This window comes from Mixophyes fleayi, chromosome 4 (assembly GCF_038048845.1).
Source record: "Mixophyes fleayi isolate aMixFle1 chromosome 4, aMixFle1.hap1, whole genome shotgun sequence".
Taxonomy (NCBI): Eukaryota; Metazoa; Chordata; class Amphibia; order Anura; family Limnodynastidae; genus Mixophyes; species Mixophyes fleayi.
The window spans coordinates 270,288,853-270,309,035 of record NC_134405.1 but is presented as its reverse complement, the minus strand read 5'-3'; the positions used below and the strand labels follow the sequence as shown (position 1 = coordinate 270,309,035).

At 36.3% G+C, this 20,183-nt stretch overlaps 1 protein-coding gene across 1 annotated transcript in view; it reads left to right on the top strand.

Moving 5' to 3' along the window:
• Positions 1-2,198: 2,198 nt before the first annotated feature.
• Positions 2,199-20,183, top strand: part of FSTL4 (follistatin like 4) — a 1,520,806-nt gene continuing 1,502,821 nt past the window's right edge. Inside the window, exons 1-2 of the mRNA XM_075209744.1 lie at positions 2,199-2,582; positions 12,930-13,065. Coding sequence (XP_075065845.1) covers positions 12,940-13,065 — 126 coding nt within the window. The 5' untranslated portion in view covers positions 2,199-2,582; positions 12,930-12,939. The remainder of the gene's footprint in view (positions 2,583-12,929; positions 13,066-20,183) is intronic.

Here is a 20,183-nt window from a genome sequence, read left to right as displayed (position 1 = left end):
CTATATTAACAACAGGGAATGTTAGTTCCACATATTGCAATATATGTTAAGCTGACCAACTCACGCCAAAGTCTTCCCATTCTGGTCAGTCCTAACATGATCAAATGCTATGCTATTTTATCTGGGCTTAAGGCTTACCTGCACACAGCTGTTAAAGGAAAGCATTTCCCAAGCACTAGTAGCCATGGGAGACCTGGGACTCACCTGACACAAGTTGGAATTAATTAATGTAAAGAATGGGGTGCAAGAGTCATGGGATTTACATTGTATAAACAAAAACAGACATAGATCCTCTGCACTCACCATGTACAGACTGGGGTGCAAGAGGGGGTTGCCCACATTGTATAGACAAGAAAACAGGGATAATCTGCACTCTCCAAACACATAATTAATGCTATACCAAGTACTGTTCTATATTAAAAACAGGGAATGTTAGTTCTAAATATTGCAATATATGTTAAGCTGACCAACTCACTCCAAAGTCTTCCCATTCTGGTCAGTCCTAACATGATCAAATGCATGGCTGCTAGTGCTTGGAAAAGGCTTGCCTTTAAAAGCTGTGTGCAGGTAAGCCTTAAGCCCAGATAAAATAGCATAGCATTTGATCATGTTAGGACTGACCAGAATGGGAAGACTTTGGTGTGAGTTGGTCAGCTTAACATATATTGCAATATGTGGAACTAACATTCCCTGTTTTTAATATAGAACAATACTTGGTATAGCGTTAATTATGTGTTTGGAGAGTGCAGAGTATCCCTGTTTTCTTGTCTATACAATGTGGGCAACCCCCTCTTGCATATATATATATATATATATATATATATATATATATATATATATGATATGTCAATCAAGTGCAATGATGTAGAAAAATTTGCAGATCTCACTCCATATAAGGGTCATCTATAAAACTGTAAAAATGTGCCAATTTATATAGGTATATCAATATGACAGTAATTTACTCTTCCTTGCTGCCCACAATAATACAAATGTGTGCAACCAAATAAAAAAAGAGCACTTGAACCATGGATTGTTTTTAAATATTTTTCCAAGAGAGAATACAACTATATGCATTGTCTTTGCTTTTTATTTATTTCTAAATGGTCCGTATTCTCCTATATACAGCAGCTGTTGTTACCCATTTGGGGAAGAGTTGTTTGATTCCCAAAGACTAGGTGTAAACCGTTACTGCTATTGGGATGTTTTTTTCATAGTCATGGTTACCTTTTTTTCAGGAAATTGCATTGCTATATGATATACAAGTTATATTCTAATGTTTCTTAAAAACTATGAAGTTATGTGCTAGTTTGCACAAAACTATGATGACAAACAGTCCTGCAAATTACAACGCAAAGCATCTGCATAGAAGCAACTCCAAAAGGCACAATGAAGGCCCACTCCTGTTTATAAGTACGATGGTCAAATAGATGCATTAGCTAAAAAATTATGCTTTGCACATCCTGATATTTTTCAGTTCATAAATGATACTAATCTTATAATGAGCATGAAAAGCCTGAATAATTAACATATAACAAAAGAGAGTTGACAGCAAAGAAAAGTAATTACAATCATCCCTCTTTATTATTTTATCTTTATACTCTAAACTTAGAAATACAGGGTAAAACTGCATTATCATGAGGGTGGCACTTAAAAGAGGGCTGACATATAGTTATCTTAATATGGTAGATTTTAAAGTAGCATTATAAAAAGGATAAAGAGGGAGCACCGTATTTCCTCAAGCACTCATGGGAAACAATATAACATATAGGTCATATTTATACTTTCTATTTTAACATATATGGTAAAATGGTTTGAAATGCTAACTTCCTTGCCTTCTGTTTGATTTGTCCGTCTAATAAACTCACCCTTTTTGTTGCAATATATATATATATATATATATATATATATATATATATATATATATATATATATATATATATATATATATGCACAATAAATGTAGAATATGCACAATAAATTAAACAGATACATGTTTAGCGATTGAAATCCATCCAATAACCAATGTGCCTTAAAATATAATAAGTGGCTCAAAATGACACTTGTAAAGGACGTTTAAGATATTGCATTACGCATAATCTGTAATAAATATAACCTGGCTTCTTTTCTAGCAATATGTGATAATGATTAGACGGGATCTCACTACTATACTATGAATACATGCAGTCATTAGCTCTCAAGAACCAGCATCCTTTTACTCATCCTGAGACTGCACTGAACACACACAGGTATCAGCTATTGGATGGAATATGCAAATTGCACTGTGACGTAAAGGAGCTGTGATCCTGACAGCAGAAATAGGGCAGGCAACAGCGAAGAGCATTTAGAGCTCTTATGCTCTGGATTGTGACTGAGACCTCTAGTAAGATTTCTTTTCTTGTCACACTCAGCTATTTATCATGTTTGAGATAAATAAATAATCCTATTCCACTAAAGAGCCCCGATCTTTCTTCTTTTTCTGGGAGATTTTTTTTTTTTTTTAAAGTAAATAGTTATCCCCGCAGTGGCTTTGCGATCTTACTCTTTAATCTTTTTTATTCTTGGTCCTCTGTGGTATAACATAGGTAAGTACATTCTGAATTCTCTTTAATGCATTGGCTTATAAGAGCTTGAAGAAGGAATGATACATTATTAAACTCGTATACAGTTGTCTGTTGTGAAAATGAACATGCTAGATTGTGATTGTATACAGGGATAATGCATGTATAGGTCGTATCCAAAGAAAATCTGAAAGTCAGCAAATGTAACGCAGAATGTGAGCCTCTGCTAGTGCTGATGTAAAAATGCAGGGTAAGGGATGTGATGGGGGATGTATGCTCAAAGGGCTCCCTGGCAGTGCCGCTTTGCTCGTTCATTAGTACGCTGAGATTAAATGAATGAGATCTCCAGCTGTCTCTCACTGGACCAGAATGAAATAATCCGCAGCGTTCAGCTGAATGCCTTGTGTGACTGCTTCATACAGTGTGCACTGATCGCACTGATGCCTCTGGTTTGCTCAGATTCCTTATGCTTTTTAATGCGGGAGTAGTACAAGGGTAGAGGAGCAGCTATTGATCCTGACAGTTTTCATTTTTCAAAGCCAGATTTAGATGTTTTATATTCAGGTAAGGTAGTGTGTATGTGCACCAATCTGGCAAGTTTGCAACGTACACTAATCAGCTGTAATAAAAAGTGTTTCTCTTTCATTCAAGCATAGTGGTTAAATACATCTTGCAGTTTAAAAAGCGACCTGCGGATGTTGGCGGGTAGCGGGAAGGCTGCACATTAGTGCAGTAAGGCTTGTCTCAATAGGTATACAAACATTGCATTTATTCAAAATTGGATGCCTCGAGCACATGATTATTTATCTTCACACATTAGCATTATGAAATCCTCAGTTACAGCGTGGCTTGTGATAGATCCCTTTAGGGAGCTAAAAGATCTCATCATAGTAGTGAGTCATGTGTAGAGGGTATATATATGTAAACCTCAAAATGTGTAGGTTCTTTACGTTCATTCAATAACTGGCACGGATACCAATTAAACACTCTACTCACATGTTCACATATGTGTGTGGGTTATAATATATATGTGTTTGTCATATTATTAGGTCGAGATTTAACACATGCATTTATATATTTTGATATTTAAATAATGTTTTACAGGTTACTTGTTTTAATTATTTTTAGACCTTAGAACAGTGTTCTACAGTAACTGAAAGATATTTCGTTGTTGTAATGTTTTTAGGATGAGATAGTTCTTTATTATTTTATAATTTAGGATTTTTAGCACTTTCAAGTTTTGCCACAAAATCTCATGGCATTGGCAAGAGTCAATGCTAACATGCCCTTGTGTAAACTTTTTTTTTCATGCAGTAGCCATTGCTCTGCCCCCACTCCCATAGTTGTTTTGTATTTATCCTAGAAGCTTAATTTGCAGTAAAACAGAAATAGTTCATGTTGGGCAAACAGATGTATTGATCGTAGTTTAACATTGACCTCTTGTTTTTATGTCATATAATAGCAATTAAGTATTTCAGTAACAATATTTTTACAGCCTGGTACCTGCATAATCAATTACATAAAGAATATTTAGATTATCATAAAAATGTGTCCCATACTGTGCTGTTGAATACAAGCAGTCAGTTTCATATTGCTTTGTTCTGTTGTGAAATGTAATAATGTAAAATATAGGCAAGTTTTAAATCATTGGATATAAATGTAAAGAATTGCTTACTGTTTATTCATGGGCTCAGGGGCAGACTAAAACAGTCACTGCACTTATTAATGCACAAGTTGGTGACTTTTATTTCCGAATTTAATGTGGTTGTACCACTAACTATTATTAAACATAAAGGACCTCATTTAGATTCGGACGCAAAGTCCGTTTTAGGCGCATCCAACAAAAAACCACTACCACGCATGTGCAGAAAGCTCCAAATCCACCTGCATCTTGGACGCAATTAACACTTGCGACAGCTTGCAACTCACTACGAGAGAATGGGAGGAACGCGAAACTGTGAAGGTGTGACCATGTAAATACATCGCAGTGAAGCGCAGACACAATACACATCAAAACAGGGCTAAAACTGTGTGACAGGAATTAGGTAGTGCACACGTTAGCTAGCTGCAGGAGCTGCTCACAGCTTGATAGGGTATTAAGAGTGGGACGCAGCTGGGGTTGCTTGCCACTCGTAATACCCTACCAAGCTGCGGTACACTCCCACTCCTACACTTCTTAAATGGACTTTGTGTCCGACTCTAAATAAGGTCCAAAGTGAATAAAGTCGACAGTCTACTACAGGTGTACATAGAGAATTAGTTTTATTAGTTTGCACACTGTATTACTAATATATCATATTTAATGTCGATGGCAGAAACCTTATTTTAAAGAATTAAGTGGAACCATGTTTAGTGTCTCATGTTAAGCATAACCTATTCAAGGAAGTTCAATATAACTTTTTAATGGAATCATTTTCATAAGTGAATAAAATGATGAGTGATGAGTGATGGGTACAAAAATGAGACATAAAGTTTATTATTTCACAGGTCTCACTGCATCAAGAGGAATAATTACAAAGGAATAAGGGAAACTACAGTTTGCACTCCACAACAACAACATTGTTATATAGAGAATAATGTACAACTGATATAGTGCTGTATATTTACTATACAAGGCTTTCTGCTATTGAAAAGCTAAATATATATTTCTTGCAAAGTGTAGTGGTAATGTTGGACAAAAAGCTGAAATCAAGTTAAAAAAGTGTAAGCATTCTATATGCTATGTCAGATACAAACATAAGATAAATGTCCTAGTATGACAGGCTGAATCTGTTTTTTCCCCATAACCCTACCCTCCCCCTGCCTCTGTGTCAGTATGATTGTGTTGTTGGAACTGTCTACTTATTAAGATGCTGAATATTCCCCTTCTTAGATTGAATTCCCTGTTTACCTCTAGGTGTCGCCTCAAGTGTGATTCTTGCTCCTAGTCTTGTATTGATAGTAATGACACAATTCAAAATTTATAAAGTTAATCAAAGGCAGATAAAGGACTGAAATTGTTTCAAATTTTCACTGCTGTCACACTTCAAGTGATCAGTGCTCTGTAGTGTTAAATAAGCAGATCAACTTTACAAAAACTAGAAAGGAAACTGCAGCACACAGCTGTCAGAGGTAAAATAAAATAAATGGATACCAGATCTAATTAACGCAGAGAATGACAGAAAAAATGTAGAGCTTCCACATGTCTTCATGAAAAGACATTTATTACATATTCATGAAACACAGCCAATAAGTGATAGACTGCACAGTTTGTTTTTTGTTTATGTATGAATAGTTTTTCCCTTTTCTTAATATCACACCAGGATTGCAAAATTTCCAGATTGAATTCTTCCTATAAATATAAAATGCATTATTTGGGCAGTAAGGAGTACAGAGTAGATAAAATTGTAAGAAATGACAATGGGATAAGAGTTTGTTTGCAGACTGCTATCTGTTCAGGGATCGGCTGTTATCACAGGATGTAGTTCCCAAAATGCAACTTGAACATAGCGCTGGATAAAACTTCACACATTTTATTTGTTAACAGAAATGTCTCCTGGTTTTTTACTTTATAGCCAATGCATGTTTTGTTTTTTTGTTTTTTAAAATAGCCTGTGCAAGAATAAATGCATTATTCAATAGGTTATATTTTATTTAATAGTAAGGTAATAAGGCTTGCTATAGTAAATTATATTGTAACAACTGTAACCAAGCACTCAAGAGACATTTGGAGGGGAATCTTTATATAAAATCGTCTGCATGTCAATTTATGGTAGAAAAGAATGTTGATTCATTCCTGTTGTATTAGTTTACAGTATGTTCAGTTGCTGATATATAATAATCTACAAAGCTTGCACATTGCTCTTTACATTTTGAAGTTAGCAAGAAAATAATTTCATGATGATCAATAAGCTGAATAAAAAATTAGATCTATATGTCAATAGGTTTATGGCTTGATCATCTGTTATTGAAACATAAATGTGGCCACTCCTGTCACTTTTAAGATGAGATATGTAGTATTGCTTAATAAGAGCATCTGTGATATCATAGGTGGCTAAATATAAACAATAAATCTAAGATATATAGTTAAAACATCCAAAAATAACTGAACATTTGGATTGGAGAAATCCATAAAAAATTGAATTATTTGCTATGCAAAATTCCCACCTTTCTTGTTTTCTGCCATAAAACTTCCAGTGCAATCAATAAACTTCCTTCGTAGTTTGGATAATCCAAGCCAAAGGATAAATATTAATTTTCAAGCCAAAATATAGTAATTGTGAACACTTAGACATTTCTAGCATAAACACTTAATTATACAATACATAGAAAATAAGTGCCACAGGTACAACCATGGTATATGGCATTGGGCAACACAATTTAATATAACTGCATATGCTTTAGTCTGTAAAGTGTTCAATAATGTAAATCTTTAGCAAACTTAAAATACTTCTAAATAAATAAATGTTATTATATGTATAAGTCTGATACATTATTTTATGTCACAATGTTTATATGAAATGCTTTCAATATATCACAAAATGACTGCTATGCTTGTAGTATTTATATATTATTTGTTTAAGGATAAATCAAACAAAATGCTATTAAAATATAACAAGCATGATTAGAAAAAACACACAGATATATTTGTATACGCTAGAGGAGACAGTAGCAGAAGTACTGCAGGCTGTAATTAAATATGTTGAAAGCGCATATTTAACTGTTAGACAGTTAGCAGCTAGACAGTTAACATCTAGCCAAAATAATTGTGTCTGGTTTCATGTAGTTGAAAATGCAGTTAAATAGTGAATTTGATTTACCATTTTAACAATTTTACAATCTATGATACTCTACCTATTGCAGAACTGTATCTCACATAAGGCTGATTCAAATCAGAACACAAATTGCATGCAAATTGCGGTGTAAAAAAGAGCTTGGAACTTATGTGTAGCTTCGACCATATTTAAATTCAAGCGGAACTCAAGATGCGTTTCGATTTGAATCACTGTAAGTACGTTCGGCCTAAACAGTACTTGTCGTATGTTAACAAACAGAACAGAGTACAGTATATGCACAAGCATATGTGCATTATAAGGCCACATCAGAATTCATACAAACAATTATATAAAATAAATTGCATACTGTAAACAGTATAACCATTAATTAAAAAATATTGTTGGTTTAAAAAAAATAATATATATATATATATATATATTAAAAACATAAATCAAGATGTTCATAATTTGTACTGTACATTAATCATCATCAGTTATTGCTGCAAATCAGAGTGATACATAATTAAGTACTGACACTATTTACTATGACGGGTCTGCTCTGGGAGGCCAGCGAAGAACCCTCTCCATCAAAAATATTTCCTCCTACTCGCCAATAGCCGACCGTTGCCGGCAAATGGAGGAACTGCTATACACATCTCCATGGTACTTTGACTTATGAGGTATCCAGCTAAACTGGAGAGGCCTCATTTATTATTCACCTATTATAAAAGACAAGTAATGCCATTCTAAGATAATTAATAAATAAACAAATGCTGCAATTTCCATAGAGGTCTATGGGGATAACAGTAAACTTTGGTAATTAGGTTAATGCCAGATCAATCTCTGATTTCTCCAGAGTTAACCCTTTGTTAATTAACAAAAAGCAGTGAAAGAGCCTTTAGCTGTCGTTTATGCCAGCACTTTGACTCTTCACAACATGTAAAATAGACACCCCTCAGTTTGAATCTGCTCAGTTTGAATAGAATGAAGCTCTTGATTGGACAGGAGATATGACTAATCCCAACAGGGGCTGTATTTTCTCCCAAAGACCCCCATCCACCCATCAATGCCCAAGTAGAATAGTTTTGTCAGTTTCCGTTCTGCAGCTAGCTTCATGTCAATAAAAGATGGTCCACGGAAGAGACAGCCACTGAAGGGTTACACATGGTGGTCCATTAGTGACTGCTTCAAGGCAATTTAGGGATATTATAGAGATCTAATCTAACCTTAAATTATCAGAGAACAGAGGCTAATTATCAGACAGAAGAGACTATTTGCTTGTAGTTCATTAGTAGATGTGCATAAAATGTGATGCCTTCTATACAGAGCTGTATTCAGACTTTGGGGGGCCCAGGGCTTTTAAGACAGGTGTCCCCTATGGTTTTAAATAAAACTAAATTAAGTACATAGTGCAACATTTATGTGAGAGAGTCAGGGGAGGGCTGGCAGACTTTAGCCCGGGGGGCAAGCACACTGCACTGGCCCACAAGTAGAGGCCCATCTTTAAAGGGTACAATATATATTTATCTATATAAAAGAGGCTATTTTAGTGTTGCTTAATCCAAATATATATATATATTTTTATGCCCAGGCCCAGAGCTGGATTAAGGCTCTGGGGGGCCTGGGCACTTTAGACAGGGTAACCCCCTATGATGTAACATGGTTATTATTTTAGACAAATACACAGACAATACTGTGTGCACTACTGTTAGGTGCACACAGTTCTGCAGTACACGGTGAAGCGGGACATACCTCCCAACTGTCCTAAGCGAAACAGTCACTCAAATTTGGGACTGTCCCACCAGATTCAGGACAGTTGGCAAACTGTCCTGCTCTCTCCTACCTGTTCTTCTCACTGTCACCACTTGTGAAAAATGGGTACATAAAATTTACAAAACTTAGAAAACAACAATCCCCAGCATTAAATAAATATATAACCCACGTTTTATAATTAGATACCCCTTTATGCCCACATGCTTTAGTCACACCCCACCTCTGCCCAGCACCTTTAGCCACACATGTCCCCCCTCTGCCCCAGCACCTTTAGTCACACATGTCCCCCCTATGCCCCAGCACCTTTAGTCACATATGCCCCCCTCTGCGCCAGCACCTTTAGTCACACATGCCCCCCCTCTGCCCCCAGCACCTTTAGTCACACATGTCCCCCTCTGCCCCAGCACCTTTAGTCACACATGCCCCAGTCTGCCCCAGCACCTTTAGTCACACATGCCTCCCCTCTGCCCCCAGCACCTTTAGTCACACATGCCCCAGTCTGCCCCCAGCACCTTTAGTCACACATGCCCCAGTCTGCCCCCAGCACCTATAGCCACACATGCCCCCCCTCTGCCCCCGGCACCTTTAGTCACACATGTCCACCTCTCCACCGCCCCCCTTCACACACACTAGCTCCCACATCACAGTACCCCTTCCTCTTACCTTTGACTCCAGGCATAGACAGACATGCTGCAGCTCTAGCACAGAACTCTATCAGCCCCGCCTACACTGTGTACCATGTGACCACTGTGGTCACATGACATAGTGATCTGAAGTTGTACCGAGATGCGATGGAGACAGCCTTTGCAGTCTGTGCAGGGGCTGTCACATCGCAGAATACTCACTGCAGGGACATCATCCATTCACAGAATATTGTACTACAAGCTGTAGTACAATATTCTGTAAATGAATGATGCGGCTGCTGTGAGTACGCGATGTGACAGCCCCTGCACAGACTGCAAAGGCTGTCTCCATCGCATTACCACTGGACCTCCAGGCGGCCCAGAATACTGTTCTTCTGTCTGGCCCAGGTGCCATCTGCCCCTCTGCCCCCCAGGCCACTCCGCCCCTGGAGAGAGTTATTAGTAGGTGTTCAATTTTAAAGAGGTTGTCAGACCAATTCCATTACAAAAGGAACAAAACTGACAACAATGAAGAAAAATCAAAAACAAACGTTCAGAGTTACTTCAGAGAATACATGCAAATTGTGAAAAGGTCGACCCATTTTTCAGTGCTGAAGGGAAATGGCTTGTAGAGAATAATGTAGTGTTCCAATCAATTGATTGCAGTACAGAGTGGTTAGAAACTACCCCTCGTTTCGGTACACTAATAAATCCAAAAAATAAATTTTCATGTTGTGCACAAGGGAGATAAAAAAATACCGATCCTTCAAGGCTATTCAGACCATTCATTATACTATTAAATTCCAGCTCAGTTCCTAACCAAATCATCAAAACATCATCTATAATATATGTATAAACCAAAATATTGACACCATACTTTGGAATAATATAATGCCTTACATATCTATGCTTGTATATGTTAGAATAGGAAGGACCTATATTTGACCCCAATGCAGTGCCAGCAATGTGTATGTAGTACCCATCTGTATATTTGAAAGAGCTGAATCATAAATTCAAATGAATGGACTATCATAGTGTCCATATATTAATGGTTCCCTTACTGCCTCTACATCATCATTGTGAGGGTTGACGGTGCATAGGGAGCAAACATATAGTGTTTCCAATAAAGCTTTTTTTGGAATGGTATAAAATTATTCAGATACCTCACAAAATCAGTTGTGTCTTTAATCATGTGTTCTTCACAAATGGCTGTAGATAAAACACAAGGAATTTCACAATAGATTTCAGCACTGAACCCCATTCCAATATAATTGGACAGCCAGGTAATCATATCAACGGTTTATACACCTTTGGCTGAGAGTAAATAATAGGGCAGACTGGATGTTCTGTAGCAAGGAAGTCACCAACCACCTAGTCAACTCAACTTGTAACTGCTGTATCTATCAATACATAAGCCTTGGCTTCAACTTGTTTTCACTAATTATTTTCACCAAAAATAATGGTCATTGTCACAAAAGCCTGTAAGCATTTATTAAAATCTTAGGGACTTGGCTCGTGGCCCTTTATTTCCCTCCACTGTTACCTTCCTTATCAGATTTTGCAGCCAGATCTTTAAAAGTGGGCTGCAACATCTTCCTATTGGTTGGTACCACGAAACCCGTCACCAGGTATATATATATATATATATATATATATATATATATAAAAGCAGATGGCTCCTCACACGGATTTCTGCTGAACCACTTTGTCGTTTGCTCACTTGTCAGGGTGAGTAACCAGTCTTGACAGTGTCTTCAGCGCTCTCAAAGCAAACATTCACACAGATAAGCACAGTCCCATAGCCCTAAATGCTGGCTGACACAGTTAGGACCCAAACTGGTCATTGGCCAGTCTCTCATACACAGCTCAAGCACAGCTTTTTAAGTTTCCAGTCAGGCATTGCTCTGGCTGATTCTTTTATTGATTAGACCAAGTGCTCCACTTGGTCTCCTGTCGTGTGTGTGTGTGGGTGTGTGGGTGTTGGTGTATGCGTGTGTGTTTAGATTTAACCCTCTCTGCACCTTTAGGCTGTGCCCCCAGGCTTTCCTTTAAAATTCTCATACCAGCACTTCTAAATTCTCACTTCGACCACTGTATATGTATATATATATATATATATATATATATATATATGTATCGTGACACTATATGGTCAAAATACCAACATTGTTTTCAAATGACACTGTGTTCAAATACATATATTTTAATGTGGAGTCGCTTCCCCCTTTTGCAGCGATAAGAGCTTCCACTCTTCATGGAAGACTTTGCACAAGATGTTGGGAGTGTTTCTGTGGGAATTTGTGTCCATTCATTCTGTAGGGCATTTATGAGGTCAGGCACTGATTTTGGATGGGAAGGCCATCTTCATTCCAGTTCATCCCAAAGGTGTTAGATATGGTACAGTTCAGGGCTCTGTGTGGGTCAGCCAAGTTCTTCCACACCAAACTCATCAAACCATGTCTTTGTCGTCCTTGCTTTGTGCACTGGGACAAAATCATATTATAATAGAAAAGGGCCTTCTCCAAATTGTTGCCACAAAGTTGGAAGCATAGCTTTGTCCATATAGTATATATATTTACACACACACATACATATGGTGGTGATGTATTTACAATGTAAGTTCACAAGTTATAGCAACAAATGTTTCTTCCTGAAGAAATTGAAATGCTAGATGTACTGTGGAACTACTTACACAAATATTAGCCAAATCCACAAATATATTTTTGTGAGATGTAAAAGCTTATGTTAAATGGTAAACAAAGGTTTTGTGCTGCTGCTTTTTAAAAGTTTTCCATATATCTGGGAAAATCAGAATTTTTACAGCAGAGTACAGAGATCTTTTGCATTTATCGGGAAAAATAAGCTTATTGATCATTATATTGTCTTTGCTTTTGCCACAAGTTCATGGATTTTCAGCCAAACTGAATGTTAGTGAGAGAAGTTTGCTTATAAGCTATATCCCCGGGCTTGGCACAATCCTCAATTCAAAATACACTTCAGAAATTTGGGTTTGATATATTGTATTTCAATACAATTTTCTGGTAGCATGTATTTTAAAGCATACTTGAGAATAAGGCATGGAGCTTATCGAAATGCATACATAGCTGCAGGGTATTACAGATGACCCGAAGAAAACTGACAGATTGAATTTACAGTGCACAATCTATATAATGCACTTTTAAAATGATGAGGTCTTATGATTCTATATTTGTTCTCAACAGACTGCTTGTAATGAAGTCAAGAAGCTTGTGGCTGTTTCTGCTTTTGCTCAGAGTCTTGCTGTCGGACACATGGGGATGGATGAATTCAGATGGGAACAGAAGGTTAAGTTCTGCTACGGGGAGGTTACAACTGGAGGTAAATCATGTATTGAAATTCAGTTCACCCTAGGCATTCATAATACGATCCCAGGTTAAACTATAGCCTGAAATTTTCTGTTAACAAAATTGCTATTTTCACAGCACAGTAATCTTGACTTTTTTTTAATGTGATGGATAGACAGGCACTTGACCAATTCAATTAATTATGAATGAATTTTACCTGATACAACTATTGTGATATTCATCTAACCATGAATAATAAATTGTTAGGTTAATTTACCACAACTAAAAAAAAGGTAAAGCTTTGCACCAATTTAATCAAATATACTTGAAAATGTCCACTTGTATTTTATGGAGTAATTTCTGTTTATGCCACATTAATTGTTTCATGTGATTAAAACACATAAAGATTGCAATTCCTTAAGATTATTATTATTATTATTATTATTATTATTATTATTATTATTATTATTATTATTATTTTTATTAATAATATTATTTATTAAGAGAAAATATATTTACCCTAGATTAAGATTATTACAAGCACAAGGCAATATTTGCTATGTAAAGTTTGAAAGTGCACTCTTAGGCATATTATACAAATATATTTACATTTATTGCCCTTATGAGTATAAACAAATATTATTTATTTATTTTATGTTAGGCAACATATGTAATAATAATAATAAAAATAATAATAATAATAATAATAATAACAATAATTTTCTGTAGTTATTGTTTCAGCATGTTATTGTTACTGTAGGCTAAGCAGTCTTATCTTTAGTCACCCTTTTCTTTAAGAGTTTGGCTTTCAAATTCCTTTTAGGTCTATGGTTATGTTGTGTTTTTCTATTTATATAAAGCTAATATTGCATGAAAAGGAAGACAAATGCACTTGCCTACTGATTGCAAACTGCAATATATGATATATGTCTGGAAATGCTACATTGAAAAGTCAGCATGAATCTTTGAATAAGCTTAGTGTGTTTCATTGATATTTTGTGGTGACAGAGAATAATATTGTATGTCTATATCAAGAACATTAAGTTATATGTAATGAATCATATAGAATGTTACTACCAGATAGAAGGGGTCAGATATTTTCACTGCAACATCATTGAGCAGCAAGAACAATGGATATAGCAATAATAATTGTGCTCAAAGTATATGAGAAGAAATTTGTTTCACAAATCACAACAAATTACAACTTACTCTATGTTGAAATAAAAGCACCAAACTAACTTCAACTTGGGTTTAACTCCACTGACAATAGTGTGCTCCAGCATAGAGTTGTATCTACACTGTAAAAACCCCAGATTGTTTCTGAACATTTTGAGTTATTGTTGGATTTACAGGTTTTGGATTTGCAGTTATGGGCCACACATGATTTTGAATTCCCAACATACTTCTGATTTATGATATTGATTCTTTATTAGAAAAATAAAAGTGTGTCTCTGCATTTGCTAATGTAATATACTACCATGTTACTTTCAATACAATGCAACTTCCACAATGCAGAATCTTGGCCGGATGAAATACTGTCTCAATTTCTTGACACTGCAATAGAGTAATTTGAATTTTCCCAATATTTTATCTACAGTACTTGGTATTGTATTGTTAGTAGGAATTATTTTTACTATATACTAAATTATGTAATAAAAGTCTGATTTAATGTTCATGGATCATAACATTTTAAATAAATGTCTTGCATAAAGATATAAACTGTTTTAAATAGTAACTATATACTCCGGGATATCATAATTCGCTATTCATTAATAACAAAAATAAAAAAACAATTCATTAGTGCCTATTTTTTAAGTAATAACATGACATCTAATATAAATAATTAAGCTATCTGTCATGTCATCTTGTAGTTATGTTTTGTTTTGATAAAAATAGTAGCGTTTGTGATTTTATACATACATTAAGCGACACGTTGAATTTTTATATATAGTATTACATTATCCCATACATAGTTTGCAAACTGTACCTGTCCATTTTATAGTGTTTTTAGGCATGCACTGTTTTTACAGTATAAGGTCTGCATGCGGTGAAGAAACAATGTTTCCTAATCAGTGTTATATAATACCACAAGACCATCTGACTGGTTAAGAATGCTAAAAGGCACCCCTGTAATAAATAACTGTATTATACATGTGATTTAGAATGGCAAGTCTTTTCCCATAAAAAACCCATGGTATTCAACACTCTGTTTTGGGATATTAAATTCAATTGAAAATGTCGTTTCCCAGTTACACAGGAGTGCTTCAGAGAGCCTTGGTTGTTAGAGTGCTGCATGCAGCATTGTTCTGCAGTGTCTTCATAACAGGAGTCTTATCTTGCGAATGCCATAGTTTTCTGGTTGTATGATGACATTAGCCTACAGACTTGATCATGTTTATTTGATTATCTTGACTGATGGACAAAGTATAAACTAAGGATTTCAGAATCTTACAGCATGAACTAAATAAGTTTCTGTTAATTTTCTTTCAATGGCTTTCTTTATATGAAGCTTCATACTCTTTAATGTACAGCACAGCAGTGCCCTATACATCTTTTATGGGTTTAATCTCCATATAAACATACGCTTATTGTACTTATCATATATATATATATATATATATATATATATATATATATATATATATATATATACATTTACAGCACTATTTACCTAGGCCCTGAATCATAATAATTGTTTTAATTAATGTATAGCAATGTATTTGATATACATTAACTATTGTAAAATTTCAACACTTTACACAGCAAATTTATAACGTGTGCATAAGGCAGTGGCATTTATGAACCTGGAAAAGCCCTGCCACCTATAAAATGTCACTGGAGAGTGTTAGCATATAACATTACAAAGCAATACTATGCAATTTCACTAAGAGTTAAAACCAAAACAGTCAATATCCAATTAGGGGAAACAGCCAGTTGTTATACATAAAGATCAAGGACCTCATTTAAGAGTCGGACGCAAAGTCCGTTTAAGTGTAGGAGTGTGTCGAAGCTTGGTAAGGTATTACGAGTGGCAAACAACCCCAGTCAAGTCCCACTCGTAATACCCTATCAAGCTGCGAGCAGTTCCTGTAGCTAGCTAACCGCTTGCGCCACCTAATTCCTGCCGCACAGCTTTAGCCCTTTTTTGACGTGTGTTGCGTCTGAGCCTCACTGTGACTAGGATTTATTTACATGGTCACGCCTTCACAATTCCGCGTTCCTACCATTTTCTCGTAGTGAGTTGCAAGCTGTCGTAAGTGTTAATTGCGTTCAAGATGCAGGCAGATTTGGTGGTTTCTGCACATGCATGATTTTTTTGTTGGATGCACCTAAAATGGACTTTGCGTTCAACTCTAAATGAGGTTCCAAATGTGTAACTTACTCTCAACTCAATTAACACAAAGTTCAACAAAAATTGATGATAATCAACTCATCACGATGACACCATTTACCAGACCTCTGGATTAACTATGTCATCCACTATGTGAAAAGTCAGTAGAGTACTCGGTTGTATTGGAAGAACTATTAGTAACAGGAAGAGAAATGTTGCCACATTATAACCACCATTATCACAGGTAAGTCCCCACCTGAGTTCTTTGGACATCTCTGTAGCTCTTAATTCCAAAGAGACATTAATAAAATACTAAAAAAAAAAAAATCTAATTTGGGCTAGTAAAATGGACTTGGACTGGGGCATGAAGGGTCCACTGGGGGAATGCAATCATAGTCTGCTGTAGGGAGTGTGGCCAGCTGCCAGAGAGGTATGACTAGCCATTAAACGAGGTGGGGCCAGCCCACAGAGGATATGGCTAGAGCCATAGTATATAAAGAAAAAGCATAACTTGCAAATAAGGCCAATTTCACACGCCTGTGAAACACTGAACAGTACACATTGTATTATATATCATCCTCTATAATACTATATTGTATAGAGGTCACTAGAATGTTGTATTATATGGGATAGAATAGGCTCTACATTGATTACTTGTCAGATGTAGCTTTCTATTTGATTAAAGCTCTTTAAACTTTTTCATATATTTTGTTGACTGTGTAAAACCACACCCACATGTGAGCACTGGTGGGCACAATATGTATCTGTCACTATTCCGCATATTGTGTATGTGTGTGTGTGTATGTTGGGTATAGTTGGGTACAGGCTGCATGTACAATAATAAAATGGAATGTTTAGTGGGAATCGGAAAAGTAGGCATCCACTGTGCACAACACTTGTTTTAAACTCATGGGTGAGACAACACAGTAAATTTCCCTGAGGGGTCAGTGTACCCACAATTAAGTCCAAGACTTAATTGTGGGTATGACACCAGAAATTTCCTCTGTCTTTCAATACTCCCTATACTTTCTTGCAGATCTTTAAAAAATAATACTGTGCATAAATGTGCTGGATGCAAGGCTCCTCTTGTTCAATACAGAATTCATCAACTCATGCCAATTATGTCACCAGGGCATTGCATCACTTCTAAACCCATCATCATAAGTTTTCTCATTTGGTCAACAAGTAAATTTATTTTTCGACTTTCTGACTGAATTGGCCTTTGTTTGTTTTGGCTTTAATGAATTTGCCCATTTGCACTTTCTAGCAATTTATGTTTATGTTACTTGAATGAGAATACTGATTCAGATTTGATAATCTGTTAAAAAAATAAAAATATATATTATCATAGTGACTGCTTAAAAAAAGCTATTTTTCACTCTCTCTCATGCTATATACATTTTTAGCAAAAATGTGTCATGCTGAGTATTTTTCTTTAAATTAGGCAATGTTTGTGATACTACATATATTTTAAATGCAGAATCTGCTATTAAAATGTAATATATATGAATTGTATTGGGAATTATGGAATGATATATGCTGACAATTTCTAATGAATGAGCTAGGTATAAACTACAAGGATGTGGAAAGGTCATGTCTAATCTCAGTGATCCTGTTAGAATATTAACTGACATAAAGGAAAAGCTGTGATATCTTATAAACCATGTTTTTGCCTATGTGAAGTGATACAGTGAAATATGTGAAACACATTTTAATAGCACTGCAAGGTTGAAGAGGAAGCCAATTACAATATTAAGTTTACAGTTTACCTGTCTGTTTTATCTGCTTGTATTGCAGTTTTTGGTAATAGACATGTATAATTCAAAGCAACCTAAGACTTTTACTATTCAGATAATTTGTAGGTGTATAATGTGAAATTTTACTGTTGTAAGGCATTCTGACATGGTATGACTAATATGATAATTATGTTACTTTAGTATTGTGGGAAAGTAGCAATTTTTATTTGTTATATTTTTGTCTTATTTTTCATTTATCGTGCAGCCCTCTTCCCTTTGAGGGTATGGAGAGTAGGTGATGTCATGGGCAGATTGGTCATAGGCCTTACTGGGAAGTTTCCCGGTAGGCCGGTGGCTTAACGAGACCGCCCGGAAGCCACCTCATGTATTGCTTTTTTTTTTTTTTTTTGAATCATGATTTTTTTTGTGTATATATTTTTCTTTATAGCCGGCATGGGGTGGGGGCCAGCACTACAGGTGGATGATCGCAGGGTGTGTGTGTGTGTGTGTGTGTGTGATTTGCGGGGAGTGATGAGTGGCAATTGGGGATCTAAGCGGAGTGGGTGGGGGACAGCAAAGCAAATTGCTGGCGATCTATTGCTTAGTGGGAAAATGCTTGATAAATGTCCATGTGTGATGACATCACACACATGTGCAGAACCAGTGTAACAGCACAGGGGGTGGGTTGGAGGATAGACGGCTTCTCTGACTTCCTTCACATGAAGAAAATGTACAATACATAGTAGGTATGTTAATGCTGGTACACACGATCACATACTCACTAGCACCATATGTAGACTATAAATGTAGAGTATATACCTGCCTCTAGCTCATCTCTGAATATATATTTTGCCACTGGCAGCAAAAGTAATCACTTGTTAAGGGAAGAAAAAAAAACCAATATTGTTGCACATATAGATTTTTATGCTATCTCTACCTAAAGAAAATAATTGTTAGTCCTGTACTTCAATATATAGGCTAGGGTTGCCCAACTAGATGATCGCCATAAAATGTTTTAGTCTCCCACCATCTAACTTCTATTGCTCTAGTGCAGTGTTAAGCAACAGGCAGTCCTCAACCTATGGCACCCGGGGGGTGTTGCCATCAAAGGATTGTATCCTATTTAGGATCTGATCAGCTTCACTGCCAGGAGGTGGTCCACACAGTGAAGAGATACAGTCAGCGATTCACAAGGCTGTCTGTTGCTGAGTAGGTTGGGGGCTGCGGAAGCTTTCAAGAGACTTCATTATGCAGTGATGAAATCCACCCAGACATATGGCAGCGGCACCATGGAATCAGGATCAAGTTAAGGTAGGAACAACAGGCAACAGACTAATGTGTTAATGTAAAGTGTACAAATAAAATACATAAATTATACTTTTGAAGTCTTTTTTTATTAAGGGGAATTTGGTTTGCAAAACAATACAGAGTGTCATAGCAATAACTGATATGTGCCTACAAAATACAACCTTCCTTTTGCAATTGGTCCAAGAAAGCCACATAATAATATTTGTAAACATTGCAATATACTATACAGCTTGTAAGTTAATTGTGTCCCTGGATATCTTATGGTATTATCTTTGTATTGTTCATTGTTACTGCATTAGGGGGAACAGGTGCAATCTCCTAGCAAAGATGGAAGTTTACAGAAGCAGAGAAGTTACACAAGTCCAAGGTTCTGGTACAATTGGCCTCAACCAGTTTTATTAAACAGAGAAAACAAAACTTTCAAAATAACTGCCTTGCCTGTCCGATACTAACAGAGCACACACATAATGATAATTGCTGACCATTTGCAGAGTCTCTCAGGAGGCATCCAACCTCCTCCCTAGGTCTGAGAGACTGCAAGTCCAGCCTGCTTTTTAAACACCCACACACAGGTGCAGTTGCAAATCAGCCTGAACTTAGGCTGGAGGCCCGGAAGACCCGGAAAGGGCCTGATGAATGGAGCTCATCCTGTCTCTCCATTCATAACCCCAGAGATCCGTACCAGAATTTTCCTACAGTTGAGAAACACACTTTGGGAAGCTTTTCCCACGCACATAATCTCCATGGGGTTATGATGTAGGCAAGGCAGAAAACCTG